This window comes from Hyla sarda, chromosome 1 (genome assembly GCF_029499605.1).
Source record: "Hyla sarda isolate aHylSar1 chromosome 1, aHylSar1.hap1, whole genome shotgun sequence".
In the NCBI taxonomy this organism is placed as follows: Eukaryota; Metazoa; Chordata; class Amphibia; order Anura; family Hylidae; genus Hyla; species Hyla sarda.
The window spans coordinates 201,118,107-201,138,650 of record NC_079189.1 but is presented as its reverse complement, the minus strand read 5'-3'; the positions used below and the strand labels follow the sequence as shown (position 1 = coordinate 201,138,650).

The following is a 20,544-nucleotide window of genomic DNA, read 5'->3' as shown; positions in this document are numbered from 1 at the left end:
CGCTAAATTAGCATATTCGTAATATTTGCGTTTTATTTTCGCATATGCGAAAGATTTGCATATGATGAAATTCGCATATGCGAAAATTAGCATATGAAAATTCGTACGCCAGTCTCACACAGTAGTATTAGAGCCTTCTTTACACCACACAAGCTGGAAGCAGAGAGGGATGATCACTGTGTACTGTGGGGGGGAAAAAAAGGAATATTCATAATTGCGAATATATAGTGCTATATTCGCGAATTCGCAAATATGCAATATTTGCGAATAAATTTTGCATTGCGAATATTCGCGAGCAACACTAATAATGAAATGATAATCCTGCTTTGCTAACTCAACTCTGCTTCATCTGTATAGTTTATTGAGTCACGTGACCAAGTTGAAATCCGGACCTAAACTTCATGTTCGGTACAAAATAATAACCGCAGTTAGGAGAGCTCATTAAAATCAGTCGGCAATGTTAATCTGTCAAGGGCTGCACTTTTTTTTAATTCATCAGTCAGTAGTGACACCTACACACCGTCTGTTTTGTCTGTAAAATCCCGCTATTACATCTCAGGTACATTTCTATGATTGCCTTCAGAAGGAAAAGTTTGAAAGCTGATAATGATGTGATGCTAACCTGCCTACACAGATCTTAGCTGTCTTCTAAGTGTACAAGATGGAAGCCGGGAGAGGAATAAGGAACCCAGAGGAAAGGAAAACAACTTACTTTAATGCCCTGTACATTTCAAGAGATTATGTAAAGCCAGAAACCATGTTTCCATCTGCAAAGTGATTGCAAAAAATAGTAGATTTCACTTGTTAACCCAACTGCTGAAAGTACATAATTTATGTGGATGTATTTTTAGCTAGTATACTAATTTCCATGCATTTATGTGAACAACAAGCGTTCTGTAGAGCAGTGTTTCCCAACCAGGGTGCCTCCAGCTGTTGCCAAACTACAACTTCCAGCATGCCCGGACAGCCAAAGGCTGTCCGGGCATGCTGGGAGTTGTAGTTTGGCAACAGCTGGAAGCACCCTGGTTGGGAAACGCTGCTGTAGAACGTAAGGCTATGTCCACACGTAAGGAATGTCCGCATGGACATTCCGCAAACTGCCGGCGCTAGGACCGCACAGGAATGCGCCATCTCGTAGGCAGAATCCGTAGAAATGATGGACAGGTTCATTCTTTCTGCAGACACGGAAATCGGAATTTTCTGGCAAGGAAATTCTGCTGTGTGCACAGCGCAGCAAAATCCCATTGAATACAGGAATCTCCGGTTAACATGGCCTGAAAAAAGAACATTTTTTCACACTTCTCAATGGCTGCTGTAAACAAGACCGGTCTTCCCATTCATAAGGCCTATTTATTAGTTGATGGTATTAAAAGGGTGCTCCAGTGGAAAATTATTATTATTATTATTATTTTTTTTTTTTTTAAATAAACTGGTGCCAGAAAGTTAAACAGATTTGTAAATTACTGCTGTTAAAAAATCTTAATCCTTCCAGTACTTATTAGCTGCTGAATACTACAGAGGAAATTCTTTTCTTTTTGGAACACAGAGCTTTCTGCTGACATCATGACCACAGTGCTCTCTGCTGACATATCTGTTCATTTTAAGAACTGTCCAGAGTAGGAGAAAATCCCCATAGCAAATATATGCTGTTCTGGACAGTTCCTAAAATGGACAGAGATGTCAGCAGAGAGCACTGTGCTCGTGATGTCGGCAGAGAGCTCTGTGTTACAAAAAGAAAATAATTCCCTCTGTAGTATTCAGCAGCTAATAAGTACTAAGATTTTTTAATAGAAGTGATTTACAAATCTGTTTAACTTTCTGGCACCAGTTGATGACAAAAAAAAAAACATGCAATTATACACTATGGTGGGGCATTTATCATGGTGTTTAGAGCCTTTTTGCCCTTTTTTGCTTTTGCTTACTAAGCACTTTTTATGTGACTTTTGTGGTAAACAGCCTTACCTAAGCCATTTCAGTTTGCTTTGCAGTGGTTGCAAAATTTACAATGTGCGAATGTCGCATGTAGGGAAAAAATTTCAATAAAAAAAGTTGCAAACCACTTTAAAAAGTCACAAGTCAACTCCAAGTCTGACCGGGCTTACAAAACTGTCTTTGGTAAGCACATTTAAAAAGTCTCAAAAAAGTCTCAACTGCAACTTTTTTGTTTTACTAATGTGTATGATAAATATGTAGCACATAGCTATATGTAGCAAATTACTTCAGAGCTTACCAAAGACAACAATGATAAATGTCAATCTAGATTCCCAGTACACATTGTATATTAAAAATTATAATAAATATAGAAATATCTTTGCATTGTTAGAATAGCTGTAATAATGAGGAAAACACATATAAAAAGGGTTTATACTTTACATATGCTGCAGCACTTTGTAGCCCCTGATTTATTGAATACTGCAACAAGCGACTCCCTTATATAATATTACATTGGGAATAATTACGGGTTGTAGACAGCAATTCCTCAGTATACTGTATCACTTTTATCTCATCCAGAAATAATAAAGCAATGCAGTGCAGAAATTCCGCAGGCTACACAGCAGGTGTCAATGCCAGGAAACAAGCACCCTTATACTTGTAAAGAGAGCAATTTTGATAATACCAGAGCTAAGCAGATTTTTGGTAGGATCATTGCACTTTAAAAGCAGTGAATTCTAGAATGGTGTAAAAAAAAAAAGCTACTTGCAGAGACCCGCTGTGTATCTGTGCACTAACTAATACTCTGTATTGATGAAACCATTTCCAGTAGTAAGTGGCTATGTAGTCATTCTCCCAACAGAGAATACAATATATCCTGCATACGAGCCCTACAGATCATGTGGTGAATGTATGGCCATCCAGCTATTCCAGGATTTTTATTTTATTTATTTGACTATGCTACAGGGGCTGTAAAGATGTAGCTCATAATGTAGTGTCTGTACCTGTGTTTCATGGTGGTCTTGCAATTCTTATTGGATTTTTGTCCCAATGTTTATTCTTAACAGCATACAAAATGAGTGTTTTCTCAGGTTTTTCCAGGTTGCTGTGCGGCCTGAGACATTACATCACTAGTCAGGTGATCAGAGGGAGCCTGTCTTTGCATCAATGAGTGGAGTGACTGCTGGTTGGAGGGGAAGATCATTCTGCAAGAATTGTAGTTTTGCAACAGCTGGAGGCAACCTGGTTTGAAAACACTGGTCTGTTGCATGGTAGAGATCACAAGTTTATTTCAATGGGTGGAGTGGCTGATGTGTGTGAGAGAGAAAAGCGACCTCATACTTCCAAACAAGAAATCATGGGACTTGTAGTTGAAGGAAGGGAACTCCAACAGGAAATAGCCAGTTCACAAAAAGATAGCCAACAGCCATTGAGCCTCAAAACAAGCACAGCTAGTATTGTTTCATTTCCAAGGTCTAAGCATGGCCATTACTGTCTGGCAGGTATGTGCTAAAATCACCTTACGGTGGATAATCCCTTTAATACTGTTAGGGTAGATACTGTACCTCAGCAAGTGTTAACAAAAACCACAGCCAGCAATGCAAATTATTTTCCCTTTGCAATTGCTTATTGAAAAGCTAAAATGTAATAAATGCTTACACGTATACCGAAGAGTATTGAAAAACTGATTTGTGAAAATAAGTTCTATGATGTCAAATGCCTTTCTTTCCTCGTCGCTGCAGTGATTAATTTACATAGTACTTACATTATACATTATTCACACTTGAATACAAAGCAGCCCTAATGCGATAGTAATTCCATAAACAGGTTCAGCACAAGACTGGAGAGAGACTGTAAAATTACTAGTTGAAGCATAGTCGGTATTATTCTTTCCTTTTATCTAGCAGTCATAATAACAGTATAAAGGGCCGGCTCCTAGAGCCTATTCACTGTTTGCGTCTCATGGAGTCTTAATTACAAATGGCGTAATTAGGGTCACGTCACTCATTGAAGTGATTCTGCTCTGTCAATGTGCTAAAGACTATGGAATGTTATAGCTTGGGATGCATTTGTTTGGAATAACAAAGGAATGCCGGGTCTAGTGGCAATTAAACCCAGAGACATATGGTCCAGCGACAGACAGGCCCAGGTCTGGGAATTACAGTAAATGGTGGGAATGTATATTTTACCTTATTTTTATGTTACTTTACCCACATAGCGGTGGTGCACACTGTAAGAGTCATTCATTGATAGTATTGTTTTGTAAACACATTTGTTTCATTTCCAAGGTCTTAGAATCTGCAGCAGGTTTCTAAGAATGTCCTTCAACACAGTTATCAAAATACAAAGTAGAGAAAAGCTGTACACATGTGAAGTCTGTCATACACATATGGCATTTGTTTGGCACAAAATAACTGGAATACTTAGAGGGGATACTTGTGTTGCACTATTGAAAGAAGGCTGTCTTTTGTCTGTTATGTTTGGGGTAACAACACATTGACATCTATGTGCCATTTTATTTATTTATTCTCTATATGAAGATGGATACAGTACCCACCCTGCAATATAATTATATATATATATATATATATATATATATATATATATATATATATATAGTAAATTTGAGTAGCCGTATTAGACCAGTGATGCAGGTGCAAAATGAAAAAAATGTTGCAGTATCTTGTAATACCTTTTTTATTGGACTAACAGCATTTTGTAGAGACAACCTTTCGGGATTCCTCCCTTTATCAAGTCCAAAGCAAATCTAAGCTCACAAGGGGAAAACACAGGTTACATCTCACAAATATGAACCCCTCACAACCCCTGTATATTTTTGTGTCTTCTGCTTGAGAGCTTAAATATGCTTTAGACTTGATAAAGGGAGGAATCCCGAAAGCTTGTCTCTACAAAATTCTGTTAGTCCAATAAAAAAAGGTACCGTATATACTCGAGTGTAAGTCAACTCTAATATAAGCCTAATTTCACCCCAAAAACCCAGGAAAAGTTATTGACTCGACTATAAGCCTAGGGTGGGAAATACATCATCCCCCCTGTCATCATCCAGACCCCCGTCATCATCCAGACCCCTGTCATCATCACCCCCTTCGTCATCACCGCCTGTCAATCCCTTCATTAGTGGTGTTTAACCTGCGGGCCCGGCCACGGACTAGTGACGTTGCCTTGACGACGACGCACAGGGACGTTCGTGCACGTCCTTGTGTGTCATCGTCAAGACAACGTCACTAGTCCAAGGCAGGCCCGGAGCACGGAGAATAGTGTTGCTCGCGAATATTGTCAATGCAAATTTTATTCGCGAATATCGCATATTCGCAAATTCACGAATATTTGCAAATATAGCACTATATATTTGCAATTACGAATATTTTTTTTTTCACAGTACACATCACAGTGATCATCCCTCTCTGCTTCCAGCTTGTGTGGTGTAAAGAAGGCTCTAATACTACTGTGTGAGACTGGCGTGCAAATTTTAGTATATGCAAATTTTTGTGTATGCTGATTTCCGCATATGCTAATTTTCGCATATACGAAAATAAAACGCAAATATTATGAATATGCGAATTTAGTGAATATATGACGAATATTCGTCCATATATTCGTGAAATATTGTGAATTCGAATATGGCCTATGCCGCTCAACACTAGCGGAGAAGAGGGCCCCCCGGGTGAAAATGGACAGCCCGGAATGACTAACCCTCCCCACCGAACGGTCCCTGCAGCATAGATGGCCCAGACCAGCTCACCCTTCCTTCTCAGGTGAGTAGGTGAGTAGAAAACTAAAGGGGGGGGGGGTCTGTATGATGACGAAGGCCGCAGTGGTCTTCAACCTGTGGACCTCCAGAGGTTTCAAAACTACTAGTTTTGCAACATCTGGAGGTCCGCAGTTTGAAGACCACTGACAGGCGGAGAGTTAACTCGAGTATAAGCCGAGGGGGGCGTTTTCAGCACAAAAAATCTGAAAAACTCTGCTTATACTCGAGTATATACAGTATTACAAGATACTGCAAAATGTTTTCATTTTGCATATATATATATATATATATATATATATATATATATATATATATATACACACATTAATGCCAATTTCATAAAAAGCCAAGTAACACATCAGAAGTATGACTATGTAGCAAGTACCTAAAAAGCCCCTACAATATGGCATTGACTGTCATTTAGATTTCTCTCAAATGTCTATAAATCTGCATTCATAGCTTATGTATTATTGTTACGATTATTGTATCATTTAGGCATGGAATTGTTTGGAACATCCAGTTTGTCCAGACACCTGTCTACCTCATCTATCCCTTAATATTCAGACATTGAGTTAAACTGATAAAGAACACCTTTTAGGGTTTACTTTCACACATACATAATCCCCTGCGGATTTCCCAGTATGGATTTTCCACAGTGAAAAATCTGCAGGAGACTCGTGTAATGAGCCTTCATACGACTCAATCAGTTCCAGACCTCAAGAACGATCGCCGGATTGTTCATGTGGCCCTTTAATTTAAATATTTATAGCCGCAGCTCCCTTGTTTACACAAGCAATCTGGTGCAGATAACAATGATGGCTGCACAAAATCAGGAGATGAACTAGCGTTTTATAATTCTTCATCTGATTCCTGGTCCAGTTATCATGAACGAGCGTTCTTACGATCATTCATTCAGCTGATAATCCTCCCGTATAATAGGATCAATCCAGCAGGGACACACTGTGGTATACCTCAATATCCCGTTCTCCTTGTTGAAATATGGCCTTGAAATTTGCTTTGTATCACATGTGAATTTACTCCGACAATGACGATCTTCAGTTTCATGTTAATGCACGCTCAGCTGAGCCAACTATAATTCTATTGCCTTGATGACATCTTCTGCTAATATTATATCGGTACAAACATAACCTGGAGGATATTTCTATCCCACGCATCTAGAGCTGGGGCAGGCTCTGATAGACATAGGCTGAATCCACAAATAATAATCTCAGTTCTTATAAACAGTGAAGACGTGCAGCTAGGGGGTTGTTCTATTTGATTTACTGATGGATAAATAATCGAGTGAATTCAGGAAATAAACATTGACTTTATATAGTTGAGAAATAGATATTAAATTAGAAACGTTTTCTCTTTACTGTAAACTGACCTGGTCTCGGGTCCTGTTGGCCGGGTCTTGGAAACTCTGTAATAAAACACAGATGTATATGATTTATATGGGATTCATCAATGGCTTTATAGCCTATATATAAACAGTTGTTCAGTAACAATGATGCATTGGATTTAAAAGGCAATAATCTTACAAAGTAAAAACCACTGTAGTTTATCTATGTCTTCTTATGCATAGGTGCTAGGGATGAGCGAATCCAATCTGATGAATCCGAATTTGTTATGAATTTCAGAAAAAATTTGATTTGCAACAAATGCGAATATCGCCACAATTCGATTGTGCAAATTGCTTCATTAAACTCCATTTAGTGCGGTTTAAACACCAGGGGGCATGTAAAATGGCAGATCCACATATGAGGACATGGGGCAAGGTATCCTGGGAAGGCGAGAACAAGAGTCAGAATGATGACCCTGAATCACATGCATCATGCAGCCTATCAGAGGCCAGCCACCCCTGTGATGTCACAGCCCTATATAATCTTGCGGCCAGTCACATCAGCGTTCTATTACAGAGAAAGAGGGACAGACAGCAGTGTGTGTTGCAAAGAAAATAATTTTTACAGCAGCAATTCACCTCCCAGTCACATCAACATTCTATTGCAGAGAGAAAGGGACAGAGAGCAGTGTGTTGCACAGGAAAGTTTTTTTACAGCAGCGATTCACCTCAAGTTCAAATCCAGCCTAGAATGATTGAGAGAGAAAGTGCAATTATGGGTGTAGTACAGACTGTGTGCTGCAGCACTGGTGTGTACAACAACTAAAAAGTCAATAGTAGCCAGCCAGTTAGGGTGAGCAGAGCAATAAAAGCATATTGTCCTCTATTAAGTGTAACCTGTGCGTACATCTAAGTGGTGTACCATTTTGTTCCTGTTAAAGTCTTAAGGGCCTAGATACTGTGAAAGGCCAGCCAAAAGTACACACCTGCTGGTGTTGTAGACACATGCTGTTTTAAGTGTACTGGAGCGCATTGTCCTCCCCTCATAAGTGCATACCACATACGTACATCTAAAGTGGTGTACCATTTTGTTCCTATTAAAGTGTACCTGTCAGATTACCCCCCCCCAAAAAAAATAAATAAATGTTATATGTTGCTTAGTATCTCATCCTGATCATGTACTTGTAAATCTTTGTGTGTCTGTGATCAATATTTCTCTTAGAATTCACTTTATTTACTTGGAGTGATTGCAAAGTGAAAGTACTTTTCATTTACAGCAGGGGGGCGGGTCCTCACTGTGATGGCCACTCCCCCTCCCTCACTCCTCTGGGAGTGGAAACCCTTTTCTTTCTGGTTTTATGCTATACAAACACCCCCCCACACACACACTGTGTGCCTACAGCTTTTGCCAAACTACAGCTCCCAGCATACCCACACATCCTATGAGTTGTAGTTTTGCAACAGCTGGAGACATATGAACGTTATTGTTGCTGCAGGTTGTGTTCCTCCACTTATTGCAAAACCACAACTCCCAGCATGCTCACACATCATTTGGCTGTGCAGGCATGCTGGGAGTTGTAGTTTTGCAACAGCTGGAAGCATATGAGTATAGTTCCCCTGTAACACACACACATTCATTTCATATATTCAAAGATATATACACATACAAATCTATCCTCACACACACATATATATATATATACATGCAGTGACACTTACATTTTAAACAAAGAAATGGCAAGTTCTCCTTTTGTCACCCACCTTCAACACCGGGTACTGGTATTGCCACCCACCGCCCCACTATGTCACCGAGTCACTTTTAGGATTCCTGATGCTGCTGATGCCACCTCCAGGCTGTCTCATACTGCCACCATATGTTCTCCTCATGCTGATGCCAGCTCCAGGCTGTCTCATTCTGCCACCATATGTTCTTCTCATGCTGATGCTACCTCCAGGCTCTCTCATTCTGCAACTATATGGTCTCCTCATGCTACCTCCACCTCCACGCTGGGTCATTCAAGCACTATATGGTCTCCTCATGCTTCCGCTAACTCCAGGATGTGTCATTCAGCCACTATATGGTCTCCTCATGCTGCCGCCAACTACAGGCTGTGTCATTCAGCCACTATATGGTCTCCTCATGCTGCTGCCACCTCCATGCCGTGTCATTCAGCCACTATATGGTCTCCTAATGCTGCCACCAACTCCAGGATGTGTCAGTAAGCCACTACTGTCTCCTCAAGCTGCTGACAATTCCAGGCTGTGTCATTAAGCCACTATATGGTCTCCTCATGTTGCCACCAACTCTAGGCTCTGTCATTCAGCCATTATATGGTCTCCTCATGCTGCCGCCAACTACAGGCTGTGTCATTCTGCCACTACATGGTCTCCTCATGCTGCCACCAACTCCATGCTGTATCATTCAGCCACTATATGGTCTGCTCATGCTGCCGCCAACTCCAGGCTGTGTCATTCAGCCACTATATGGTCTCTTCCCCCTGCCACCAACTCCAGGCTGTGTCATTCAGCCATTATATGGTCTGCTTTTGCTGCTGCCAACTCCAGGCTGTGTCATTCAGCCACTATATGGTCTCCTCATGCTGCCGCCAACTACAGGCTGTGTCATTCTGCCACTACATGGTCTCCCCATGCTTCCCCCTCCTCCAGGCTGTGTCACTGTACCGCCATGTGGTCTCCTCATGCTGCTGGCACATTAAATTAAACTTTTTAGGTTCATCTATTTGTATCTTCAATTTAAATGTTAAAAAATAGCGTGAGGCCCTTTGGTCTCGTGAGGCTGTTGCCACCTCCAGGCCGGGTCATTCAGCCACCATATGGTCTCCTCATGCTGCCGCCAACTCCAGGCTGTGTCATTCAGCCACTAAATGGTCTCCTCATGCTGCCACCAACTCCATGCTGTATCATTCAGCCACTATATGGTCTGCTCATGCTGCCGCCAACTCCAGGCTGTGTCATTCAGCCACTATATGGTCTCTTCACCCTGCCACCAACTCCAGGCTGTGTCATTCAGCCATTATATGGTCTGCTCTTGCTGCCGCCAACTCCAGGCTGTGTCATTCAGCCACTATATGGTCTCCTCATGCTGCTGCCAACTACAGGCTGTGTCATTCAGCCACTTTATGGTCTCCTCATGCTTCTGCCAGCTCCTCAATTTAAATGTTAAAAAATGTCTTTAATCTTTTTAATTGTGAGGCCCTATGGTCTCGTCAAGCTGTTGTCACCTCCATTATAATCAACCTACATAACTCAAACCCCATTATTTTCTAAGAATTGAATACACCATAAGTCATGAAAACAATGTCAAAATTTATTAGATACACAAAGGATATACAATCCAAGAAAAACTAAAGGAATCATCCCACCCCATAAAAACATGTAACTCAGAGACACTTTAAAAACAAACGGTGGGGGACACCAGTTGGAAATATATATGATAATGTAATCACTAGTGACCACTTCGGTATTATAATGTTAAGTAGTCATATACATTACTGATAACTAGTTTAGGGCGGGGTAAGTGCCGATATACGAAATATACCTGAATACCCAAAATAGAAATCAAAGCCCAAAGAGCCACTATGCTCCTAATCCATAGACACAGTAATCACACATCTACTAGGATATCCATATATATGCAATATGAATTATATACCCATGCTAGGCCTGTGCCAGATGTTGAAGCATGAAGCCCTGGGACTTAAAGGGGTACTCTGCCCCTATACACCTTATCCCCTATCCAAAGGATAGGGGATAAAATGTCTGATCGCGGGGGTCCCTACAACCCTTTTAAATAGGTTATATCCACTTAGTTGTACTTGGTAATGCAAATTCATCCTCTGAATGCAAAATCCTAAGAAAACGCATACCTTACTGCTGTTCAGAATGCACAAGGTAACTAGATGGGAGCTGTTTTTGTCTCCCACACATTTCTATACATAAAACACTTGCCCAATCTTGACATACAATATGGTAGTGGGAGATCCACACAGTACATTTCATTCCCTTTCGGGTTGAAGTACTTGGTGAACATGTTCTGAGTAACTTACTTGTGTGCAATGAGCCAACACTAGTTCTTTCATTGTGTAGTGTTAGTTACATATCATCACTAATGAAGCTTTTTAAAGTGTCATTCAGCAGATGCTTTCAAGAGAACGAAATGCAGAAAGTCATACGGAACAGAAATATGCGTAACCAGCAAATGCTTTGGAGTTGATTTTCATGAGTGAGTGATGATAAGTCAGATCTTTGAGATCTCTGTCTTGGAGCCCTTTAATTGCATAATAACACTAGGGGGTTGTCAATTGACATCAAAGTTATGAACTAAATGCTTCATTCTTTTGTCAACTTCACCGAGAGCCTGAGTATAACTTTACAAAGGTAGAACAGACTGCAAACTCAACATTCGACTAGAAAGGCATTCTCATCTGTGCAGTAAGAGCCTGCTGAGGACAAACTGCTTGAGAATTTATAGGTCTTGTCGTGATAAGTAGGTCACTTCCAAGGAACTGCTAACTCTTCAGTAAAATTAGACAGTTTAAAGAATCATATCGCGGGAAGGCAAATGTTTCTTAAAATGTTGCAGAATTTTTATCCATACAGTACATGTCTTTGTTTAATTTCGACCGTATTAAAAGTTGACATGTTGGGCACTAGAGGGAGGCACTATGCATCATATAAATCCTACATGTTAATACTGGAACAATCGTTTTTTCAAAAAATTTAATGTTTCATATATACGGCATATGTCCTAACTTGTTAATCTATTGGCCACCAATGATGTGGTTATCCAAGATTACAAAAAACATGGCTGCATCCTTTGAAAAATAGCCCCACACCTGTCCTCAGGCTTTGCGTGCTATTACAACTCACAACCAAAGGAAAAAATTGTACTATTCCAGGAAAAAGCAGCCATGTTTTAAAATGGTAGATAATCTATCTAGGGGTATTCCAGTTAAAAACATTGTTTTTCCATATCAACTGACTCCAGAAAGAAACAGATTTGTAAATTACTTCTATTAATTAAACAATCTTAATCCTTTCAGTACTTATCAGCTGCTGAAGTTGAGTAGATTTTTTCTGTCTGACAACAGTGCTCTTTGTTGACACATCTGTTTGTCTCAGGAACTGTCCAGAGCAGGATAGGTTTGCTATGGGGATTTGCTCCTACTCTGGACAGTTCCTGAGACAGAGAGAGGTGTCATCAGAGAGCACTGTTGTCAGACAGAAAAGAACAACTCAACTTCAGCAGCTGATAAGTACTGGAAGGATTATGCAGCTGACAGAAGTAATTTACAAATCTGTTTTACTTTCTGGAGCCAGTTGATATGAAAAAAAATAGATATGAAAAAATCGTTTTTCACTGGAGTACCCCTTTAAGTTTTGTAGTGAGCTTTATATTTCCTGTTTCCTGTCAGTAAAGGCTGCATACGTTTATGTATAGATGCAACCATTTTAGTCATTATTCAGTTTTTCCAAAAAGAAGAAAAAACCTCAATACCCCATGCTGTTAACTCGTTGGATTCCATTAAAGTAAATAGGTTCTGTTGGTCATGCAAAAGACCTGCTAGAGCCATTTTTGTGCATTAATAACAATGCAGATGTGCATCTCCCCCAATAAACAATGCAAATGTGCATCTCACCTAATCTTCATCTGAAAACCTTCAACCATTTATCTGCATAGAGTTGTTTTGGTGACAAACCTGTGAATTTATGCAAGTCTCTTTCAAATTTCTGCAACAAATCAACTGCATGTGAATGTATCCTTATACTAAGATCTGGCAACAGGTCTGGCTTCAGACACCTACGATACCTATGATCGAAAAATGTTTAAATGAAATATTTTCCGATTGGCGATTTAAGAATACTGTGTACAATTCTATTGTATACTGCAGAAATGTACTGTAGGTATCCCTCTCTATGCTAGTTCAGGTGACCAAGCCATGTGCAAGTATGGATCAAGCATGTAGGACAGAGTCACTATCAGTAAGAGTGGGATCAGTAAAAAGGTTTAGCTGTTCCTGTGGGAGATAAGGAATTGTATCGCCTGTCTAACACTATTGATTGACTAGGACAGTGGCAGTAGTTAGGATACTTTTCTAGTGACAGAGAAGTTAATGATTTAGCGATTAATTCAAGGAAAGGCCGGGCTTAATGTTTTGCAATTGTTTGCAATGGGAATGATGCCACTTTTGACCTTGTCAAATTAGCAGAAGTCTTAAACTGTATGGAAGCAGCTGCCTGCTAAATATTGATGAGCGCTGCCCGGGAGAGTAGTACACCCAAAGCTATACACAAACACAGATAAATATAGAACAGATAGAAAAATGTCTGTGAATGCAGAGCTAGGCTGGAAGACTCAATTATTACATTTTCATTACATTATTCTATATGGTGCAGTGGTTCACAGCTCTGCTTTTATGTTATGTTTACCAAACAGAAAAGGGTCCTCCAAGCTCCAATCCGTACAATAGTATAGAATAGGGTATGATAAGTAGAAAATGGTGCAGGCAAAGTTTAACCCCTTAAGGACCAGGGGTTTTTCCGTTTTTGCATTTTCGTTTTTTGCTCCTTGCCTTTAAAAAATCATAACTCTTTCAATTTTGCACCTAAAAATCCATAGTATTGCTTATTTTTTGTGCCACCAATTCTACTTTGTAATAACGTCAGTCATTTTGCAAAAAAATCTACGGTGAAACAAAAAAAAATCATTGTGCGACAAAATTGAAAAAAACAACGCCGTTTTGTAAATTTGGGGGCTTCCGTTTCTACGTAGTACATTTTTCGGTAAAAATGACACCTTATCTTTATTCTGTAGGTCCATATCATTAAAATGATACCCTACTTATATAGGTTTGATTTTGTCGTACTTCTGGAAAAAATCATAACTACAGGCAGGAAAATTAATACGTTTAAAATTGTCATCTTCTGACCCCTATAACTTTTTTATTTTTCCGCATATGGGGCAGTATGAGGACTCATTTTTTGCGCCGTGATCTGAAGTTTTTAACGGTACCATTTTTGCATTGATAGGACTTATTGATCATTTTTAAATGATATAAAAAGTGACCAAAAATGCACTATTTTGGACTTTGGAATGGCGCACGCCATTGACCGAGCGGTTTAATTAATTATATATTTTTATAATTCGGACATTTCTGCACGCGGTGATACCATATATGTTTATTTTTATTTTTATTTACACTGTGTTTTTTTTATGGGAAAAGGGGGGGTGATTCAAACTTTTAATAGGGGAGGGGTTAAATGATCTTTATTCATTTTTTTTCACTTTTTTTTCTTGCAGTGTTATAGCTCCCATAGGGACCTATAACACTGTACACACTGATCTTTCACATTGATCACTGGTTTCTCATAGGAAACCAGTGATCGATGATTCTGCCGCTTGACTGCTCATGCCTGGATCTCAGGCACTGAGCAGTCATTCGGCGATCGGACAGCGAGGAGGCAGGTAGGGACCCTCCGGCTGTCCTGCAAGCTGTTCGGGATGCTGCGATTTTGCCGCGGCTATCCCGAACAGCCCACTGAGCTAACCGGCAGTTTTTACTTTCACTTTTAGCCACGTGGCTCAGCTCTGAGCGCGCGGCTAAAGGGTTAATAGCACGCGGCGCTGCGATCGGCGCTGCACGCTGTTAGTGGCGGGTCCCGGCTTCACTATGACGCTATACCGTGTAACCCCGCGTTATATCACGGGAGCAGGACCAAGGACGTACCGGTACGTCCTTGGTCCTTAAGAGGTTAAGGAATCTCCATGTCCATCAAGGGGCTATGGTCTTTTCTGGTCAGACAAACTACCAGGTTAGAGTCCCCAGAATAGTCACTGATTGTTAATGGGCAAAGAACATGAATTCCAGCTAGGTATATGGCAAGGGGTCACCACCAGTAGAGTAGCTCAATGGGTTTTAAGCAAACAAATTCAATGGATGAAACAGGAGCATAATTCAGATCAGGACCAGGAGTGGGATGGACCTTTACATAGGCCGACTACCAAATGAATGAGCATTTGTAGGAACACTCCTATAGTTATACTAAATAGGCTCACTGAATTAAACCCTTGATCAGTGCCCCCTTTTTATAATTAGAACAAAGGAAAGCGCTCCATAGTGTGATAACGTAGAGTGAATTATAAAATGAACAAATGTTCCAGTGCTCACCAGCGGTGGTTGTACTGAGCCATGTACAACAATGGTAAAAACAGTAATAATGGTAATAACCAGGATCCGGCAGCAGCTCCTGAGACAATACAGCAACCACACAATAACTTCCGGGGCAAACTCAGTATCAAGCAGGCGCGTGGATCCTGTGTAGAGTAAAAAGCTTTATTATCCAAAAGGCAATGCGTTTGGCGGAAGACCGCTTCATCAGGCATATCATATTCCTGATGAAGTGGTCTTCCGCAAAACGTGTTGCATTGTGGGTAATAAACCTTTTTACTCTACACAAGATCCACACGCCTGCTTGATCCTGAGTTTCCCCCGGAGGTTATTGTGTGGTCCCTTTTCATAATGTCTGGTTAGTAATTTACTCCCCAAAGCTGATTTCTATCAATAAGAGCAAAAACAATTCAACTCAATGGGTCACATGAGGTACATATTATATGTTGTTTAATGGTAATTGGTCATAATCAGAAAACAACATAACCAATAAATGGCCAATAATCTGAAAAAAAATAAGTTACAAGTTACCAACATATTTCCCCTGCCAATGGCACCTTTACAAGCATTCTTGCTTCCTCCCCCTTTTCTTGCATGAATCCACAAGATGCCAGTTTCCCTGTGCTATCTGTATGTTCCATTGCCTCTTGTAGTTTGTACATATTACAAATATAAGTTCTTGACCACTTTAGCTAATCGTTTCAAACCAAGTAGTTGCCATGAAAACTAAAGTGATAGAAGCTGCTGAATACATTGTGGAGTGAATATGGATTCTGCTTTGCACAGCGTAATAGGAAATTGTGTAAAGCTACACTTTAAGAAAGAAGCAATGTAACGTGATAGGGTTAATTGACAGCGCAATGGGCCATCTTACTGTAAATGCAGCATTTATATGATGTAATGGCCAAAGGTTACGTTTCCCTTTCTGTCTCTTTCCTCTCTCAGGGTGTTATAAACATTACAGCCATATTTTTCCATTATGTAATATAACCAAGGGCATGTGTAGTGGGAAATAATGTGAAATATCTCTTGCGTCTTCACTCTTCTGTAACATGTTTCAGAATTAACAGACATTTCCCAAATTCCTTTACTGTCACTATTTTCTAAGCTTTCCCTGTTGAATAGGAGCCGCAAGTATAGTTGTACATTTTTGCAAATCTCTTATACATCTTCCTATACATTGTGCGAAGGATTAATCATGACTGACAATTTTTTTTGCGCAGAGCAAAGCCTGCTGCATAAGTGTGTCTTTGCTTGTTTAGGCACAAAAGAATAAGTACTGAGGTATATATATATATATATATATATATATATATATACATATATATATATATATATATATATATATATATATATATATAGTGAGAAGGGCATGGTGGTTGATGGTCAGTATGTGTCACCAAGGCTACTGGCCTTGGTGGAGTAAGAGCTGATAATTGTCCAGTGTCTGTGATGCGATGCAGACTGACACTGTTGCTGTAGGATGGCTCCTACTGGGAATGGTTAAGTGTTGGGTGGGGGCCATTCCCCACAATCCAGGCCGCCTTTTCTTGGCCTTAAATGCAGGCTGCTCCACCAGCTGAGGGGGATTTGCATGTTGCAGCTCACACTGCCAGAGAGCTGAGTTTTGAGATCTTCCTTGTGGAGTGTGGAAGCTGGTGAGCAGAGTGCCTGGAGGCTTGGAAAGACTTGCTTGATGCCGCATGGCATGGACTCAGGTGTGAACAAACACCTAAGGAACGGAGATGGACTTTTGTAACTTTTTCTTTGATCTGCATTTAAGACTGTTTGCCGAGTGTGAATGAAACACTGGCTTTTCATTTGAAAAGTGCTGTTTCCGTGCCCCTATACTGCAACCGCACCTGCAATATATATATATATATATATATATATATATATATATATATCTTTAATCAGCAATTTTTTTGACAGCTGTACAAGCACAAAAGTAAACCATGCCCCCTTCAACTGTATAACAAAATTACATGTGGAACCAAGCACAGACTACATAAATCTTGTGTAAAAGCAGTTGATAACTTGAACGCACATCATTGTGAAACATAAATACACACAACGCACATTTAGAAAGGCACACAGGCACACACCACACACCTTTATAAATCTGCCCCATATGTTAATACGTTTTTTTTACAAAAAAATCATTTTTTTCCCATGTTTTCTGATCTAATCTTTTCAGTGTGATACTCTAATGTCTGTGTTATGTGTCTGAAAGTGGTTCTAAGTGAAGCGTTCCCTGTTCATAAACACCATCATTTAGCATGAAAGGAAATCCAGCACCATGGCCACCAGGTAATGCTTAATTTCCCTTGTGTTGGTGCAGCAGGGGAATTGGGCACTTGATGACAGGGGCCACCGCAGATCATGGCTGATCACAAAGGTCCCAGCATTGGGACACCCGCTTATATCGTGAGGAAAGAATTCTTATGATGTGTAGACGTCTAGCTTTTAACTCTCACAGTACGATAGTAATAATAATAATAATATATATATATATATATATATATATATATATATATATATATATATATTATGTCCATAGTACTCTACATTTAGTGGATGACCAGAATTGACTGTGAAAAATTCTGTTTTTGTCATGTACCCATTTCCCAGTGACACTTAAAATCTAGCTCTAATTCCTCGCATTTCTCTTGATCATCTTTAAGATGTTTCTACATCTCGAGTGGAGACATCTAGGGTAAACTAATTTAAATGGACATGATATGGAAAGACACAGCCCTGTTTATATATGTTTTTATTCTTTGTCTCCATCTCACTCTGTTCCTCCACATCCTCCAACACCACCCATCTCTAATCTGATACCTGGTGCCCAGCCTCCCATAACGCTGAGTTTTGGTGGACTTTTTTGATGTATGACTGTGTTTTAGCCCCCAGGAAACCAGTGCACTGAAAGGATGTCATTTGAGGACATTTCTAACATTAATGAGAATAAAGTGGAAATGTTTAAATTTACAGAGTCAGAGAGAGATTCCACTTTACAGCTAGCGGAGACAGCAGGACTTTCTTTGAAAAGAGTACAGGATGAAATAAGAATTAATTATCCTAGAAAGCTTCAACTGCTGAAGAAAAAAAGAGTCTAATTTATTGCTGCATGCCTCTACCTTGACTGAGTATCTTAAATCTCAGAGAATACAGAGGGGTCTGGGAGGCCTGTTAAAAACCAGCATTGTTACAGGATAGTGCGGTTTATCTTCAGCTGTGGTACCCATTTTAACTGTTATTTACTGGATTTAATGTTGTTGGCAGTGCAGCATCTGAATCTGGCTGAGCTCCTAAGATCCTGTATTTAGGTTGGAGAAACTTCCAGAAGGTCATCCATCGCTGCAGCATTCCACCAATCTGAACTTTATGGCAGGGTGGTAAGAAAAAAAATGCATGAACCCCCACCTGGAGTATCCCAAAAAAAATAAAAAAATAAAAAACTCCTAAAGGACTCTCAGACTGTGAGAAGAAAATGTATCTGGTTTGATGAAACAAAGATTGAACTCTGGCTCTGTTCATCACCTGCCCAATACCATTCCTACAGTGAAGCATGGTGATGCAGCATCATGTCGTGGGGGTGTTTATCAGGGGCTAGGACAGGGGGACTAGTATGGGTTTAGGGAAAGCTGAATGAAGCAAAGTACAGATATATCCTTAATGAGTGTTCTGGACCTTAGACTGGGCAAAAGATTCACCTTTCAACAAGGCAATGACCGTAAGCACACAGCCAAGACAATACAGGATTGGATTAGGGACAACTCTGTTAATGTCCGGAGTGGCCCAGCCATGTCGTAGACCCAATTGAAAATCTCTGGATAGACCTGAAAATGGCTTCCACTGATAGTCCCCATCCAAATTGACAGAGCTTGAGAGGATCTGCAAAGAATGGCAGAAAATCCCAAAATGTAGGTGTAGAAATCTTGTGGCATCATATCCAAGAAGACTGGAGGCTGTAATAGCTGCCAAAGGTGCTTCAACTAAGTACTGAGCAAAGGGTCTGAATATTTATGTCCATGTAGTATTTTAGTTTTACCTCTTCACTAAATTAGCAAAGATTTCTAACATTCTGTTTTCACTTTGCCATTTTGGGGTATTGAGTGCAAAATCATGGGGTACAAGTCCTCAACATAACAAAAGGCTTTCTGAATGACTGGTATCCTGTCACGGGAGAGGGATCGGGGCAGCTTCCAGTCACACTCACTGAGCCCTCTCTCCCTCGAATCAGGCTTGACTGACAGCCGATTTGGGAGGAGGTCTTGGCAAGTGTCACTAGAGTTGTGCATTCACCCTTCTTAACTCTAAGCAGCATTGTATAGAGCACGGGAGAAGAGTGTTCGAATCAAGAACTCCTCTTCTGTCAGGTCCTGGAGTCTGTCTGTAAGGCATATGGCACCTGGTGTGTTATCTTTAAAGTATAACTCCAATATGAAGCTAATTTGCTAAATAAATGTAGGCAAGATCCATTTCTACTTGAGGATACATTCAAATTCCACTTTAGGCTACAAGATCCAGACTACAGAGCATGGTAACCCTGTGGATTTGAACTGGTATCACAGCCAATAGTTTCCCACCTTAGTCTTAGACTAAGGAATAGCTATTCAAGTAATTCCCTAACTTAAGTTAAAAAAAAAAAAAAAAAAACTTGGAATTTAAAGGGGTTATCCAGGAAACTGGCTCCAGAAAGTTAAACAGATTTGTAAATTATTTCTATTAAAAAATCTTAATCCTTTCAGTACTTATGAGCTGCTGACTTTGAGTTGTTCTTTTCTGTCTAAGTGCTCTCTGATGACGCGTGTCTCGGGAACTGTCCAGAGTAGAAGCAAATCCCCATAGAAAGCCTCTTCTACTCTGTGCAGTTCCCGAGACAAGCAGAGATGTCAGCAGAGAGCACTGTTTCCAGACAGATAAGAACAACTCAACTTCAGTAGCTGATAATTATTGGAAGGATTAAGATTTTATAATAGAAGTAATTTACAAATCTGTTTAACTTTCTGAAGCCAGTTGATCTAAAACATTTTTTTTTTTTTGCCTGGAATACCCCTTTAAGTCACAATTGAAATGTATTCATATGTAAACCCACACATGCTCAGCTATGTTCCTCCATAAACACAGCAATACTATTAGCACTAAAGGAGAATTTTGTTTTTTGTTACTTTATTTCTTTTGAAAGGGAAGGGCAAATAACTCATGTTACGCCATGATAGTAAGAAAACAGCCTCTGCTTTACTAACTGCTTATAAAATTAAACACAGCCACAATGTAAGCAGTTAGATCTTAAAACAGGGCAC

At 40.0% G+C, this 20,544-nt stretch overlaps 1 protein-coding gene across 2 annotated transcripts in view; it reads right to left on the bottom strand.

Moving 5' to 3' along the window:
• UNC5C (unc-5 netrin receptor C) overlaps positions 1-20,544 on the bottom strand; it is a 390,559-nt gene that overhangs the window by 290,547 nt on the left and 79,468 nt on the right. For both annotated transcript variants that reach the window (XM_056567230.1, XM_056567237.1), the window contains exon 2: positions 7,092-7,127. In XM_056567230.1, coding sequence (XP_056423205.1) covers positions 7,092-7,127 — 36 coding nt within the window. The remainder of the gene's footprint in view (positions 1-7,091; positions 7,128-20,544) is intronic.